At 32.6% G+C, this 18,725-nt stretch overlaps 1 protein-coding gene across 1 annotated transcript in view; it reads left to right on the top strand.

Annotated features, from left to right (window-relative positions):
• Positions 1-2,057: 2,057 nt before the first annotated feature.
• The window catches only part of LOC139849783 (uncharacterized), a 63,763-nt gene continuing 47,095 nt past the window's right edge, over positions 2,058-18,725 (top strand). The window contains exons 1-5 of the mRNA XM_071839407.1: positions 2,058-2,299; positions 2,414-2,760; positions 3,019-3,135; positions 3,413-3,420; positions 3,502-3,888. Of these exons, the coding sequence (XP_071695508.1) occupies positions 2,058-2,299; positions 2,414-2,760; positions 3,019-3,135; positions 3,413-3,420; positions 3,502-3,888 (1,101 nt within the window). The remainder of the gene's footprint in view (positions 2,300-2,413; positions 2,761-3,018; positions 3,136-3,412; positions 3,421-3,501; positions 3,889-18,725) is intronic.

The raw sequence follows: 18,725 nt of genomic DNA, 5'->3' as shown, positions 1-18,725 counted from the left end.
AAAAAAAGAAATAAAAAACCATTTTGAGCTAAAAGACGTATGGTGGGTTACCGAATTGTCCGATGAAATGTAAACGTTTTAACCACGCAGACTTGCCTGAGTGGTCACCGTATTGTCCAATGAAGCACACAACCCGGGTTCGATTTCGGCTATGCCAAATCGTTCGGAAAGGGAGTGTGACCAGAGGGTGTGCGTAATGCGCAATTCAGCCGGTACCAGGTCTCGCGTTTAATTCGGTGGACTTAATTATCCGAGGTTTACCCTCTATAGGAGAGCAGGAGGGTTTCCTCACTAATATTCCAAAAAAATGTAAACGTTCTATTAACGCGTATGTTGCCAAACGAAACTATTTTTTCGCCACCTACGATACCAGTTTACATAATAAACGACAGTGGATATGGATAGTTGACTATTTTTTGTGGGTCAGAAACCATACTACCGTTTACTTGTCTTCATTGTATATATATTCCTTAAACAAATCTTAAGCATGGGATCTTTTGTATTAAGTCTGAGTGTTTAGTTAATGGTGGGTTGTGTTTGGTTTTAGACAAAAAAGGGTAAGGGTTATTGGTCAAACTGTTTTTTATATTAGTTATTAACTTATTAACTTATTTTGGTTACTTTGTTAATGAGATTGGTATGTTAAAGTAAGTAACAAGTCTTTGGCCAGCGGTGGTCAAAAGGTATGGTCGAATTTATATTTACTTACTATTTTCTTTGTCTTTTGTGTATTTGGCTGTTCTTATCACGGGTAAAAAGTTAAACACCATGCTCTCCTCCTTTAACCACACCTTTTAATTACGTTAATTATTTAAATATTTTGTTTAAACCAAAAGTACTTTTAATTAAAGACATAGTACTTGTGTTAGCAGAATCTTTCAAATTAAAACTAAGGTATCATAATAAGTTAATAAAGAATGAACCCACTACAAAGTAAAAAGTAATAAGGGCATTAAAATTTTGTACACCATATTGTTTTGACTTTAAAACTTTTAAGGTTTATCCATTTTTCAACCTGTTAAAATGTTATATTGAAATAACAAGTTTAGTTTAGAACATTATGTATCAAGAATTTATTTGTGGTATTTCTAGAATATTTCAGGTTCAATGTTGCTGTCATTAAAGTTCAAGGACTCAAAGTGTCAAGGAGCTTAAAATTATGGACTAGACTAACGGGCTATGCATTATTGGATTCATGGAATTAATTTATTGGGCTGTTATCTAACAAAGCCCACTCTCTCTCTCTCTCTCTCTCTCTCTCTCTCTCTCTAAGAGCCCTAATCATCTACTTGATGAATTAGTTCTTCAATTTCCGTAATAGTGTGTTAAGAGATCAGTTTCTTGTTTCGTTTTATTGTTTTTAGAAGATTGCTGGTTTCTGTTTCTGTATTTTGTAAGGATCTTGCATAATTTTGGTATTAAGAGTTTGATTCTAGTGATTGAAGATTCTGTTTATGATCTGTTGATTATTTCTTCATGGTATAAGAGCGGCGAGGTTCGTTCATGGTGATTTACTGATCTCTGGTGATATTCTGGTGTTCGAAGAATTTTAGGGTTTCTTCGATTTCTCTTGTTCGAAGAAGTTTTTTGGTGTTCTTTTAGTCTGCTTGTGTTCGATTGTGAACTTGTGGGTGGTAGTTATCTAGATCTTTCGATTGCTGCTGAAAACCCTAATTTTTCTCAAATTAGGGTTAGGGTTTGGTGTTCATCTGGTTTTCTGGTGTTCATCATTCTTCTTGGTTGTCATCTGTCTTCCGCTGCTTCATCAATCATTCGTGATTGATTGGTTACATCTTAACTCTTCTTTATTATTATCTTTGTGTGTTATATTTGTTATTGCTTAAAATTTGCAACCCTGTGCTCAACTCTTGATCCCAATTCATTAAAATTGGTGAAAACCTGATCAAGCACAGTTAGTTGTAAGTTTTTAAGTGCTATCTATGTTATATTTGATTACTGTTTTTTCTTGCTTTACTCTTATTGTCTGCTTAAATGGGGGATAGTGTTGATGCATCTAGATCTTTAACCCTAATCAACAAACTTGATTTGGGGATCCTATGTATTTGCATCCAAGTGATACTACATCTGGTACACCTATTATCTCTATAAAACTTAAAGGTACTGAAAACTATAACATTTGGAGTAGATCAATGCTTCTTGCAGTAAGTACTAAAAATAAACTTGGTTTTATAAGTGGTTCTTGTGTTAAAAGTACAACTGATATTGCACTTGCAAGTCAATGGGATAGATGTAACATTGTAGTATTGTCTTGGATGCTTGGTACTTTATCTGAAGAATTGTATAATGGTCAAATATTCAGTACTAGTGCTTTAACTGTATGGAATGATTTAAAGGAAACATATGATAAGATTGATGATTTTGTAATCTTTAATCTACATTAAAAAATAAACAGTCTAAAGCAAAATGATAGTCCTCTGTCTGAATATTATCACAATCTTAATAATCTTTGGAAACAATATGATTCAATGGTGTCCTCACCACCCTGCACTTGTGGTGCTAATGCTTGTAATTGTGATGCTTCAACTTCTTTTATTCAAAATAATAACAGACTTAAACTAATGCAATTCTTAATGGGTTTAAATGATGTTTATATGTCTGTGAGAAGTAACATTTTGTTAAGGGATCCACTCCCAGATGTTAAAACTGCTTATGCCGTTATTTCTATAGAAGAATCTCATAGAATCGGTTCTTCTAAAGAGGTTAATAATAAAACTCAAACATATGCTTTTGTAGCTCAAGGTCCAATTAAACATAATAATAACAATAATGTGTCCAAATTTAATAACAACAACAAAGGTCCTAATCTAAATTTAAAGTATAAAAAATGCAACAAAATTGATCACACAATTGAAAGATGTTTTGAGATTGTTGGTTATCCTTCTAATTTTAAAAGAAATTTCAATAATAATCAAAATAAAATTTTTAACAATAATCAAAATAACTTTAATAATAATAACTTTAAATCTCTGTCTAACAACCATGTTGCTTCCAATGAAGCAAGCACAAGTGGTTCTTCTCCTATTTCTTTTTCTAATGAGCAAAAGCTCAAGCTTCTTAGTCTAATCAATGATGCACCAAGTTCTGTTTCAACAAGTTCTATGTCTGCTATGGAAGGTACCTTTTATAATGGAAGCTCAAAATTTAATTTGAACTTTAACAAATTCTTCAATTCCAATCTCACACAATCCAAACATGTTCACAATGGTTGTATTATTGATTCTGGAGCAAATCAACATATGACTTCATCCAGTTCGGGTTTAGTTAATGTTGTTGATATTTCTAATCTAAACTTAACATTAGGATATCCTAATGGTACTCAAGCTTTAATTAAAGGAATTGGAAACCTTGTGTTAAACAATTATAACATTAATAGATGTTCTTATTGTTCCAGAATATTGTGTGAGTCTTATGTCTATTAATAAATTATCCAAACACAATAAACTAATTGTCAGCTTTGATGACACTAAATGCTTTGTCCAGGATTTGAGGAACAAGAAAATAAAAGGGATTGGTAAAGAAGAAGGTGGTTTATACATCTTTAATAATTCTGAAAGTGAATGTAAGAATAATTTCAATGATAATTCTGCTGCTTGTGCTGCATCTTCAAATCTGTGGCATATGAGACTTGGTCATCCTTCTGATCAAGTCTTACTTGTTCTTAAAAATAAACTTAATCTTAAAACTAAAGTTGAAGAAGAGCCTTGTGATATTTGTCACAAAGCTAAACAAAGCAAAAGTCCTTTTCCTTTAAGTGATCATAAAACCTTAAGTTTAGGTTGTAATACCCCGTCAGAATCCACTAACGGTGTATTAACTCTAGTCCCACAATTTAGCGGTCACGCCCTCTATATGAGACGTTTCCGAAAAGTATTCTCATTAATTATCAAACCAAAGTCATTTATTAAAGAAAATGTAACATGGATGTATTTGACATAAATGACCAACGTAAATGAACCCAAAACATCTCAATAAGTAAATAGTTTAAATGTGAATATTTGTTCTTGAAATAAAGATGATAAAATATGCTGAACATCGTCCAGTTCTAGCAGCAGACAAGCATGACAACTTCTGTATAGCGGAAGCACTACCTCTATGGACCTGAGATAAAACATGCAAAACGTTAACGAAAACGTTGAGTGAATCTACAGGTTTAGTAAAGCATTTCGTAAGTTAGGCCACAAGATTTCTGGAAAACATCGTAAGAAAAGTATACATTATCATGAGCACTTGATTATAAAACTTTAACCTTTGCGGATAGCTAAAGCGCTATACGTCTTCCTTTTACCCTTTCTAAGCATACACCAATCAAGTGTACAAGTAATGACAAAATAAGCAGCAGTTATGTTGCGGTGAGGTTTGTCAAACCTAACGGTACCGTACCTATAAGTCGAGCTTACATAAAGTAACTAATATAATCAAGCTAAGGGATTTTTGATCTGAACTCATATGTATAGTTGTTTAAGTACTTGTGCCTAATATGTAAAACATTTGTAAAAAGCATGTATCTCATCCCTGTAAAAACGTAGTAGGGACTCTAGACTCACCTTAGCAAAAGCACATGAAATATCTTAGCAAAACGTACTGTAGTCGAACAGTCTCGACCGAACAACGCAACCTAGTCAATAGGTCATCTTAAGTATGCACATATAGGTCATACTATATCAACCGATAGTATACACAAAGTCCTAGTGCTCAAACTGACTCAACAAGCAATTAAAAGTCAACTAGTCCAAGCAAGTCAACAAAAGTCAACCAAAGTCAAACCAAAAGTCATACTCAGTCAAGGTGGTTAACTAAAGTCAAACATCTCAGTAGGTCATGAAAACATGGTCAACATGTCAAACCTAGGTCAAGTAACACTTTACAGTTCATAGTTAAGCATATTGCACATTCGCAGTTTAACGCATGCCTTCAAAATACGTACATCGTAGAAAGATACAACTATAAGTCATAGCACATAATTCATAAAATTATGACCAACTCTAGATAACAACTAGACTCAAAATAGATTCCAAAAAGTCCAGCCAAAGCCTCATACGAGATCTAAAAGTCAGGAATAAGAAAAGGTCTAGTTATGGTTTACCAAATCAGTTTCAGCACGCTCGTCAGTTTTGAAACAATTCTCAAAAAATATAGAAAATATATTTTGATTAACGGACAATTAGATTCATCTCAAAACATCCCAAAATTTTAGTGATAAAATAATCAAAGACATCTCTTTAACCAATTCGTACAGTTTAATCAATCTTTACAAACCTTTCAGTTTTGGTCAACAAATAAGCACAACACTTAGACGAGCATATATCTCATGGCAAATCACATTTTTGCAAGTAGGCATACAAATGAAAAACATCAAGGAACATATAAACTAACATATTCCAGAATATCAAAGTCTCAATCAACTTCTAGTTCACTCTAACAATTTTTGTTTAACTTTAAAAACATTTTCAGCTCACTTAACAACATGAATCTTCGTTTTGACATAACGGAAGCATTACAAAAGCTTTTGACGCAAATCTTAAGTCTAACATGCATGATTTTTCGCAAGGAATACGATAGTACACTTTTCATTAACTAAATCACAAAGCATTTAAGTCAGAAAATTCGTATTACGAGCATAACCTAGCCAAAACTTCGATTAAGCATATCTTGAGCATACGATAACGAAATCAAGCAAAATCGAAGTCCAAAATTAATAAATTTTCTATATCTATCCATCTAAACATCTTACAAGATCAGTACACATGTCAATTTTATCAGATCATTAAACTACAAATTCGTTTTTCATGCAAACAACATCAATTGGTCGATTAAACGATAAACTACAACGCAAAACACCATTAATTGAGCACTAGACTTGAATACACCATGTAATTGAACAAAAATCTGAATTATAGAAATTAGGCTTACAAGTTATACCTTAAAATATCAAATTGATCACACAATCATGTAGAGAACGTGTGATGCCCCGACCAAATTCATATGGACGAGAACATTACATTTGATTACATCGCGAGGTACTTGACCTCTATATGAATAATTTTACAAACATTGCATTCGTTTTTGAAAAGACAATCTTTCATTATATCGAAAGTTGACAGCATGCATTCTATTTTATAATATATCTAACTATAATTGACTTAATAACAATCTTGGTGAACTCAACGACTCGAATGCAACGTCTTTTGAAATATGTCATGAATGACTCCAAGTAATATCTTTAAAATGATCAATTGCACAGCGGAAGATTTCTTTCATACCTGAGAATAAACATGCTTTAAAGTGTCAACCAAAAGGTTGGTGAGTCCATTAGTTTAACATAAATAATCATTTCCATCATTTTAATAGACCACAAGATTTTCATTTCTCATAAATATACGTCCCATGCATAGAGACAAAAATAATCATTCATATGGTGAACACCTGGTAACCGACATTAACAAGATGCATATAAGAATATCCCCTATCATTTCGAGAAACCCTTCGGACATGATATAAACGAATTCGAAGTACTAAAGCATCCGGTACTTTGGATGGGGTTCGTTAGGCCCAATAGTCTGTTCCCTAATTCTTAGATTACCAGACTTAATAAAAAGGGGCATATTCGATTTCGATAATTCAACCATATAATGTAGTTTCGATTACTTGTGTCTATATCGTAAAACATTTATAAAAGCAGCGCATGTATTCTCAGTCCCAAAAATATATATAAAAAGGGAGTAATGAAACTCACAGTACTATATCATTTGTGTATATTAATACATATAATGGTAATCAAATAATTTCATTTATTAATCTTATAATATTTATATGTTAAGTGTTGTAATTATATGAGATTTATGATAAATCCTAATTAAGTGTTATATATATATATATATATATATATATATATATATATATATATATATATATATATATATATATATATATATATCCTAAATTATATGTTATCTATTCTTATTTTGTATATACTTTTAAAGTAGTTAATATTTATACTTATGATTATATATATATATATATATTTATATGTAATTAGTATTTTTATCAAAAGTCAATAATTTGCTATATGTAAAAATGTTAATATACTCAATCTATAATTATATTTAATATGAATATCAGTATATATTTTTTTATATACATAATATTTATTTGTTATGAAAATATGAATGATAATAATAAAAATGATAGTTTTCAATCATAATAATAATACTAATAATAATCTTAATGAAAATACTAATATTAATAAGAGTGTTAATAATGATAAAAATGATAACTAATACTTATTTTGGCATTGATAATAATAATAATTATGATACATGTGATAATGATAATAATAACTAATGATAAAAATACTAATAACAATAACAAGAATAATAATTAATAATAATAATATTATTATTATTATTAATAATAATAATGAAGTAATAAAAATAAAAATAAAAGACTACTACCTCACAAGAATAGGTTTCCAAAAAAAATATAATCGCCCTTGCCCAGATTTGAACCCGTGACCTCTCGGATACACACAAACACTCAACACCAATTAACCAATTCAGTTTTTGTGAATTATGTCTTAACTAAGTCCATATACTCTTTTATCTAGGCCCAACAGCAAGACAACAACATCCCAACACCCTTCTCGGCCCAACTGACTATTAACGGCCCAAAAACAAATTGGACCTCAGTCCAACCAAGCAACGTAAACGTGGCCCAACAGACAAATGAAACAACAACAAAAAATAACTCAGCTCAATAATACTTCTATTTGTCATCGGCCCACAAACATTTCTGGGTTGCGAGATGACAGGAAAGAAGCAGCAACAATATAATATCATACCATATACAATTCAAGTGGGGTTCTATTGATTTAAATGTGTCGGCCACTAAGTAGCAACAATCCTCACTTGCATAAAAAAATATTAATAAGGTAGTATATTCATAATCACTGCACCCATGTTTCCAAAACTTTAGCTGGCCAGTTATTACTTAATCATCATCGTCGAATAGCAGTGAAAGGTAACAACAATGGTGAGTTTCGATTTGAACAGGAAACATCAAACGATGATGGTTGTGATTAGTGTGGTGTGTAGTTTTATGTTAGTGAAGATGGTGATGGGTTGTGGATGGTTCACAGTTGTAAGCAGCTGTGGGCTATGGTGGTGACGGATAGAATGGTGAGTGGTTGTTCGTTCTTGACCCAAGACAAAACAAAACTGTGGGGTTTGGAGATGGTGATAAAGTGAAGGTGGTGGTTATGGTTGATGGATATGGTGGTGACAATGAGTTGCAGTGGAGTTCACGGTATCACAAGAGAGGGAGAGGAAGGAAGTAAAAGGGAAGTTATGGTGATGATTTGTGGTGGTGTTTGGGTTGTAAGTCAAACGAAAAAAACAAGATCCATTGTAGCAGTGAATTGCAGCACTCAAATAATTTGATGAATGTTGTTAATCAAACAAGAAAACAAGTGATGTTATGCGAGGTGTATATAAAATAGCTTTATATTTTACAAGAAAATACTATTAAATACGATACAATTTTACACAAGATATTTATTTATTTATTGAATGGATATACTTAAACCTTGCTACAATACTTATAGGTAGTGTACCTAATCGTACAGTAGTGTAGTTTTTAGTAAGTCCGGTTCGTTCCACAGGGAATCTTTTTCACAAAGCTTAACGCTATATTAGTTTAAATTTATAAAAATACAAATATATATATAAGTAATATTATTATTATAAAGGGGGGTTTTTACCGTTTAATGACCGGTTTGTCGATTTTAAAACTTTAGTCGCAGTTAAAACTAAATGTAAAATATTAAATAAATAAAAGACTTAATTTAAAGCGTAAAGTAAATAACGATAATGAAATTGCGATAAATAAAAGTGCGATAAAATAAACTTGCGATAATTAAAAAGTACGATAATTAAAAGTGCAATTAATAACAATAAATAAAAATGCGATAATTAGAAGTGCAATTAAATATAAAATAAAGGAAATTAAATATGAAATAAAAGAATTATGCTTATTTAAACTTCCGTAATCATGATGTTTGACGTGTTGATTTTAGTTTTATGCCCATGGGTTAATTGTCCTTTGTCCTGGATTATTTAATATGTCCGTCTGGTTTTTGTCCATAACAGTCCATCAGTCATAAATATAAAGTGCGAGTGTCCTCGTCAAATTATCCTTATACTCGAAGTTTAAATATTCCAACTAATTGGGGACTTAAACTGTAAGAAGATTTTAATACTTTGTTTAATAATTACACCAGGATGTCAACTGAGTGTAACCCAAGATTTTAATACTTTGTTATCACTTATGCCAAGTGTCCTTGTACATAATTTCACCCCTGTTTTAATAATTCTAGTGGCTATTAATCCATTCCCGTGTCCGGTTAAATGAACGATTATTCGTACATATAAATATCCCGCCTATCGTGTCCGATTGAGTGTATATGGTTATTTATAGGGACGTCCAATTGTAAATCTTTATATTAACATTAACAAATTATCATTTAGTTAAACAAATATAAAGCCCATTAATAGCCCATAGTCTAATTTCCACAAGTGTCGTTCTTTTGTCCAAACCCCAATTATGGTACAAAGCCCAATTACCCAATTTTAATATTTTTAGCCCAACATCATGATTACTTCGGATTAAATAAGCATAATAATAACTTAGCTACGAGACATTAATGTAAAAAGGTTGAACATAACTTACAATGATTAAAAATAGCGTAGCGTTACACGGACAGAATTTCGACTTACACCCTTACAACATTCACTAACACGCCCTTATTATTAGGATTTAAAATTAAAATTAAAATATTATATATACATATACTACGTTGAGTGAAGAAGAAAAAGATGTTTTGTGTTACACCAAAGCTCGATTTTTATAGGCATGTGATCTGGAAAAGAGGCTCATGCGATCGCATGGATTTATGCCTTCCAGGCCATGCGATCGCATGACCAGCCGGGGAGAGCCACTTTTAGTTGTTTTCTTCTGCCGACGTTTATTTATAATAATATAATATATATATTAATTTTAAGAATTAATTATATATTATATTATATTCATGTGCATAGTTGACTTGTAATTTTTAGTCCGTTGCGTCGAGCGTTGAGAGTTGACTCTGGTCCCGGTTCCGGATTTTCGAACGTCCTTGCGTACAATTTAATATCTTGTACTTTGCGTTTTGAATCTTGTACTCTTGTAATTTTGAGACGTTTCTTATCAATAATTGGAACCTCATTGATTGTATTTTGTACTTTTGAGCTTTTTGGTCGTTTGCGTCTTCAATTCGTCGAATCTGTCTTTTGTCTTCACCTTTTATTATTTAAACGAATATCACTTGTAAATAGAACAGTTGCAACTAAAAGCTTGTCTTTCTTGAGGAATAATGCTATGAAATATATGTTCATTTTTAGCATTATCAAATATTCCTACACTTGAGCGTTGCTTGTCTTCAAGCAATATAGTCTTGAAATACTAGAAACACTTCTTTATTCTTCACACTTTGTACATCAGTGATTTCAATACGGCGGTATAAACAATGGTAGTAACGATGTGGTTTACAGTCCCACATGACTATAAAATTTAGATCCATTGAGGAAATTGGATCTTTATGAAAACATTTGATCTTTTGAAAATTAAATCTAGTTTTTACCCTAGATAAGTTTTCCGAAATAACCCTTCACCGGTGTTTGCAAAATATTTTTGTGGGTTTGGTGGGTTTCAGATTTGAAAATTTTAGCTCAAAACTGTGGTTTTGTGTCACCCACTTGCTAATCTTGTATTAGGAAAGCAACACATCCAGTATACTTGCTCCGTATATTACCTTTCGGTAAACTACCATCCGGTTGTAAAGGGAAGCGTTGAACAAGCAACTATTAAGGCAATGTCCCCTGACATGCTTTTAATTATGGTCTATAACGTGTCGGACGCAATTACTATCCTTTGTAGGAGCAATAGTAAAGCTCAACCTTATGATTTTTCGGTCTGGCACAAGGTCCTGTCTTCGACCATGCTATGCAACCACCATTTTTACGGTTGACACCCGATTTGGTTCAGGTGACCTAATGGATTCAAGGTGAATTCTTAGGATTTTATGTTCAATGGTAATGAACGCATTGAAAATGGGTTTTCAGAAAACAAATCGGTTTATAATTTGATCAAAATATTTTCTCGTTCAAGCTCGAGTTTAGATATCATTGAATTCCATGAGTTTGTAATTCTCAATCTTTAAGGTCAATCTCTAGGATTGAGTAATATCAGTCTTAAAAGCTGATTTTTGATCTTTAAAGGAGATTATCCTTTCTGGGGATCTGATTCATTAGTCTTATCAAGCTAATTTGCACGGTGCCTCCCCATTGTACGAGATAAATCCTTCTCATGGTTAGGATAAATCTGACCACTTGGCGACCCTATTTTATGCTGAGGTCCGTGGATTTTCTGCTGATTTTAGAGATGACTTTTCTAGATTTTTCATCAACCTACAGCTGGTCTGGATGACAACTTCCTGACCTAAATCAAGAAGCGCGTTTCTTTTTCGGAAGACTTTACTTCCTTTTAATGATGGAATTGATTCATCGTGTAGATCCATCTCTTCTTTTCTTTCATCGGGTAAAATAATTTAGTTTAGTCCAAAGCAAAAGTATTTTCAGTTATTTGTTACAGAAATATGTGACATATGTTTAAGATAACTTGGTAATTTTTCCTACACTTGGCTTTTATTTTCCTTTTTATTGTCCTCTATTCCATTTTAAATGAATTTTAACACTTTGGTTTGTTTCTCAATTTATGTCCTTTCCGAGGTAACAATAATTTCGGTGTTAACACCTAGTTTTATCGTTCATAAATATGTATAAACATGATTTTGAGTTCATTTAATTGAAAATTTTAAAAAAATTTACTAGAATTGGGTAGTCAGTATATAAGACTAGGGTTGTTCTTTATTATCAGAGAGCACTAGATTCTAATACAACTACTACTTTACTAGTATTTCTAATGGTAACCAAGTGTATAAAGTAAAAATTTTAAAATCCGAAAGAATTTAACCCCTTCCCACACTTAAGATCTTGCAATGCCCTCATTTGCAAGAAATCAGTAACAATTTAAATTATTGAGGGTGATTAGCGTAGAAATGATTAAATTTTACCAAAGTTTCCAAACATATTGGCGTTTGTTTGCTGAATGATAAATGGTACATATCATTTGTCCATTCCGTCTGTTGTTACATCACATTTATCTTGTCGTCAAAATTAGTAGCTTTTGCTGAACTTAATGTCAGTCTTTGAAAATCGTTGTTTTACCCTGTTTTGTACAATTTACCATATACATACATACAAATATAAACATGCATGGCAATTTGAAATGGGACTTAATATCCCACTTTCAAATCCTAAATGTGAAATATTAGTACACAATAATAATAAAAATGATAAAGATTACATAAGTATATTCAAGTAACATAAGTTTAAACATGAATAAGTAAAAAAGATAAAAACATAAAAATCATATAAATAACCAAATGGAACTAAATCAGTCTGGATATGGGTTCCAGTTCATCTCGTCAGGTGGGTTCCATTGTTGGTTATAGGTGTTTTGATAGGCTTGGTTATAGTCATACCGGTTAAAGGGTGGTCGGATATCGGGGCTGTGTGGTGGAAAATGAGCAGGTCGAGTAGGTACATAGTTATTTGGTACCTGATATGATAGCTGGCTCATGATTTGGTGCTGATGAACTAACCAGCTATCATGTTGGCGTCGCCTATAATCCTCGTATACTCGCTCGGAGTTCTACTGCTCATACATACTATGTCTGGCCGCGTTCGTCATTGCTTCCTCATCTATACGAACGTGGACGTCAAGAATAGCATCTCGAAAGACATCCCTAATATCTTTCGCCTCCTCCATTTCCTCGTCTGAGCCTCTCTCTACCTGAGGATGAGATCCCTCATAGGGTACTGCCTGGTTACGTCTACTTTTCAATACCTTAGCACCCACATAAACTTTCAATCCTAAGGGCTCAACCTGTTCTCTACAAAGCTGTAATGGACCCCCTTGGTTCCTATCAACACCTAAATACTCTCCAATGAGAGTAACAAAAATACCTCCTCCTATTACACTCCCGTCCTGCATTCCCTCTACCATTTTAGATAAATAAAAAGCAACACAGTAAGGGATATTGACAAAGCTTCTGGGATCCCGAATACACTTTAGGTAGAATAAATCATGTAAGGTAATTTTTTCTTTATTATGACCTCTCTGTGTAATCGAGTTAGCCAAAAATCTATGAATAATACGAAGCTCGGCTCTGTCAATATGTGTATAGGAGTGTCCTCCTGCTCGTGTAAAAACATCAAAATGTGACATACGCCTCCAAATGGCGTCAGCGTCAAAGTTACTATCTACCCTTTCACCATAATGAATCAAATTTGTACAATCGGGTAATAGCAACTCACCAGGAGTATATATCTGTAAGGCCCTGGCCATGTCCAGCATGGACATTCTGTACATCCTACCGCCAAGGATAAACCTAAGAAATCTTCTATCATCTATTCTAACTATATTTGTATCAAGTGATACAGTACTCATCAACTCAACACACCATTCCTTATATACAGGTCTACGAATGGTGAAAAGACGTTCCCAATCTGTAAAAGAAGAACTGTCATACCTTTGAACTAAAAGCTGTCTAACACGGTCAGCTAGATGGACCGTTTCCAAAGGGGCCCAATCGATTACCCTTGGCACCTCTACATTTTTTGTTACCAATTTGAATTTGTTCCTTTGATATGTCTCGTAATCTCTCCATCTCCTATCAAATCTCAGATTAGGATGCAGAGTGTGCTCAGGAATCGTTGGGAATTCTACTGGCGGCCTCATTGGGAATACTATGAATTCATCAACAAACTGTACCGGATCATAATAAGGTATGTGCTGATCAGGCTGTTGTTGTTGTTCCTGTTGTAGTTCTTGTTCGTGTTGCATTTCTGGTTCTGGTTCTGGTGCTGGTGCTGGTCGTCTAGATGATGATGCTCCTGAACCTCCAGTATCGGCTTTCTGCAAAACACATTAAACACAAAATTTGTGCATCCAAATATGCAATAGTGTTAGCAAAATAACAACTTAAAACAATCACTATAACATGTTAAATCAAAATTAAACTTATACACATTTTCACAATTTTTCACAATTCTACACTTTTCAAATAAGCACATATGAAAATGTATACAAAATTCATAAGCATTTAACTCAAATAACATGTCAAAATAGTCATTACTAATAATTAAACAAGTCTCAAATGGCAAATATATCAAATTAATCAAGTTCATGAATTTTGGACTTAAAAATTCCACTTTAATTTCTAAAAATCATGTTTAGGATCAATGTTTGGATCATTTAACTATCTAAACATGTTACACTACTCAATTTAGCAATAATTCATGACAAAAATCGGCCATAACCTGTTTATATCAAAAAGCCCCAAATTGCTCAAGAACACAAACCCTAGATTTCTAAAAATTTTGAAGTTTTTGGCTTCAAATCATGTTAAATAGCATCAATCTAGGTTATACATGCATAAAATACTAACAATTTAACACTAATTACACTAGAAATTAACAAAATTGCATTAGGTAAAAAATTGGTAATTATCACAAAAACTAGGAATTTATAGAGTTTAGGGGTGTAATTTTTACCATTTTGCTGAAGAATGAGAATCTAGGCATGATTAGAGCAAGAAAAATGACGAATTATGGTGAAAAATGGCGAATTTTAGAGGTGATTTGGGAGTATTTTCGTATGTTTGTGTGTTGTGGTGTGAAGAACTCAGCTCTCTGAGCTATTTGTTTCTGACCTGCATTTGGTCCCCATGCGATCGCATGGGTTCCAAGTGCAAACCCCATGCGATCGCATGGGGTGCCGGCTACATTACTTTCAGCTTTTTTTTTTTATATCTTATACTAATTAAAACAATTAAGTAATTAATTTTAAAATTTTGTTTCCCTTGTTATTTAGGACGAGATCGTTTCGGATCGATGTCCTAGTCCGTCCTTTGACAAAATTTTAAAATTTGTCTTTTTGTAGCGATTGTTTTAAAAGCTAAGATTTTTAGGTTTTTTTTTAATGTTTTTGGCATACTTTAATTCAATAAGATTAAAAATAATGATAATAAAAGTTCTCGTCCCTCCCTCGGGTAAAGCAATTTCGGTTCAATGACCTAGTCTTCAACTTACGACGAATTTTAAAAATCATATTTTTAACTTAATGAGATAAAGTAAATTTTTGTTTTTAAATTCACACCAAACTTAAAATAAAAATACATAAAATTCAAAATTAATATTAAAAATTCACACCAAACTTAAAATTTGAAATGCATAAAATTAAAAATTCTTATTTAAAAATTAAAAATTCACACCAAACTTATATTATATTTTTCAAATATTTACAATTTTAAATATATTGTTTTTACAAAGTTTACAATATTAATTTAAGATTTATATATTAATTTTAAAAACATGGTAAAAATAAAATTAAAAATCTTTTTGGCTTTTTATCCCACTTTAATCAATCAAATATTATCAAAAATATGCGCCCCTCTTTTCGGTAAAGTAATTTCGATTCCATGACCTAATTTAACTCATGACAAATTTTTGAAATATTCTGGGTTGATTGATTAAAGATATTTATACCTTAAGAATAAACGTTAAATTTCGCCTTGATGTAATAAATTTTTGAATGATATCAATAATTTCGGTCGCTAAACCTAATTTTATTCAATACCAATTTAATACTTTATAGCGAACAAATTAGCGTTTATTATCAAAAGGTTAAAAATAAAAATAAAAACTGTACAGACTTACCTGTGAGATAGTATTCTTTAGTTATATGATCTATCCCATTCATAAGATAGTCGGTTTAATTGGTTTTCCATGGCTACATAGACGTAACCTCAAGCATTCAGTATTTTTTCTTCTAAACATATGAACGGTCCGTCTCTGCATAAAGTAACAAATTCGGTATTTGAATAGGTTTGATTATTTGAACATTTACCTCCATGTGACCATTTTCCGCATTTGTGACATCTTTCTAGGTGTCGTGCTCTTCTCTTCGCTGCGGATTTTGATTTTCCTTTACCAAATTGTAACTTATTATCTTCGCATCTGGATTCTTTTCTTACTCCGTCCAATCTTTCTCTGATTACTGATACTATTTCACTAGAAAGTGTGTCATTATTACGTTTAGTGATCAAAGCGTGTAGCATTAGACCATGGTTTAGTTCACAGGCAGTCTTCATTTCCTAAAAAAATTAAAAATTCAGAATGGGGGGAGAAGACTAGTTCTTTAGGGTCTGCTAGGGAAAGACCATTCGGGTTCCATTTTCGAGAACTACACGAAAACAGAAAATCTAACTCTAACAGAAATACATATTATCTTTTAAAGACTTGATTCTCCCCACACTTAGTTAGCTGTGGTATCGAAATTGTGATTAACTTCATTGTCGAATTCCATCAGACTATCTATGTAGTGTTTAACTCTGTGACCATTAACTTTAAATTCAATCCCATTTGAACTTATAAATTCTATCATTCCGTATGGGAAAACTCTTTTGACTATGAATGGTCCAGACCATCTTGATTTCAATTTTTCAGGAAATAGCTTGAATCGTGAATTGAAAAGAAGAACTCTATCTCCTTCTTTAAATTCTTTTAAACTTCTGATTCTTTTATCATGCCATTTCTTCGTTCTTTCCTTATATATCAACGAATTTTCGTATGCTTCATGTCTTAATTCTTCTAATTCGTTTAGTTGACTTAACCGTAGACGTCCAGCTTCATGTAAATCAAGATTACATGTCTTCAAGGCCCAAAATGCTTTGTGTTCAATTTCTACCGGAAGATGACATGCTTTTCCATAAACAAGTCTAAAAGGTGTGGTTCCAATTGGAGTTTTGTAGGCTGTTCTAAAAGCCCAGAGTGCATCCTTCAATTTAATGGACAATTCCTTCGGATTTGATCCTACGGTTTTCTCTAGAATACGTTTTAAAGCTCGGTTGGTATTTTCAACTTGTCCACTTGTTTGTGGATGATATGCGGTGGAGATTTTATGAGTTACTCCATATCTTGTAAGAACTTTCTCAAGTTGATTATTACAGAAATGAGTACCTCGATCACTTATTAAAGCTTTCAGTGTTCCAAACCTTGCAAAAAGACGTTTTAAAAAGTTGACTACAACTCGTGCATCGTTAGTTGGGAGAGCTTGTGCTTCCGCCCATTTAGATACATAATCAATGGCAACGAGAATATAGAGATTATTATGAGATTTTGGAAATGGACCCATAAAGTCAATACCCCAAATGTCAAATACTTCACATACTTGGATAACATTTTGTGGCATTTCATCACGTTGACTTATTTTTCCGGCCCTTTGACAAGCATCACAGGATTTGCAAAGAAGGTGTGCGTCTTTGTAAATTGTAGGCCAATAGAATCCAGCATCGTAAACTTTTCTTGCTGTTAGTTGAGGCCCATAATGCCCTCCTGTTGGTCCTGTGTGACAATGGTTTAAAATTTTACTAGCTTCATCTCCAAATACACATCGGCGTATTATTTCATCGGGACAACTTTTAAACAGATGTGGATCTTCCCAGAAATAGTGTTTTATATCACTGAAGAATTTCTTTCGTTTTTGGTACGATAATTCTTTTTCAAGGAATCCACATACTAAATAGTTTGCATAGTCTGCAAACCATGGAATTTCATTATAATCTATCTTCAATAGATATTCATCAGGAAAGTTGTCTTGTATGGCCGATTCATTTAGAACTTCAAATTCGGGATTTTCAAGACGAGAAAGATGATCAGCAGCGAGATTTTCTGCTCTTCTTTTATCTCGAATTTCAATATCAAACTCTTGTAAGAGTAAGATCCAACAGATTAATCTTGGTTTAGCATCTTGTTTCGAAAATAGGTATCTAAGAGCAGAATGGTCGGTATAGACCACCGTTTTAGCTAGAACGAGATATGATCGAAATTTGTCAAAAGTAAAGACAATAGCAAGGAGTTCTTTTTCAGTAGTTGTATAGTTCGTTTGTGATCCTTGTAATGTCTTACTAGAATAATATATAGGTTGAAATCATTTTTCAATCCTTTGTCCTAAAACGGCTCCCATTGCAAAATCATTTGCATCGCACATTAATTCAAACGGTAGATTCTAATTTGGTGTTATCATGATCGGCGCATTAGTAAGTTTCTCTTTAAGAATATTAAAAGATTTGATACATTCATCTGAAAAGATGAATGGAGCATCCTTTTCTAGGAGTTTATTCATAGGAGTGGCAATTTTAGAAAAATCTTTTATGAAACGTCGGTAAAAACCGGCATGCCCTAGAAAACTCCTAACTCCTCTAACATTGGTTGGATGTGAAAGTTTAGCAATTACATCTACTTTAGCTCTATCCACTTCAATTCCTTCCTTTGAGATTTTATGTCCATGAACGATGCCTTCTTTAACCATGAAATGACATTTCTCCCAATTAAGTACTAGATTTGATTGTTCGCATCTAATAAGCATTCGTTCCAGATTAACTAGACATGATTCAAATGTATCACCGAAGACTGAAAAGTCATCCATGAAAACTTCCATGCATTCTTCTATCATGTCGTGAAAAATCGCCATCATACACCTTTGAAAGG

The sequence above is a fragment of the Rutidosis leptorrhynchoides genome, chromosome 5, assembly GCF_046630445.1.
Source record: "Rutidosis leptorrhynchoides isolate AG116_Rl617_1_P2 chromosome 5, CSIRO_AGI_Rlap_v1, whole genome shotgun sequence".
NCBI classification, from domain to species: Eukaryota; Viridiplantae; Streptophyta; class Magnoliopsida; order Asterales; family Asteraceae; genus Rutidosis; species Rutidosis leptorrhynchoides.
This window is presented reverse-complemented; position numbering and strand designations above follow the sequence as displayed.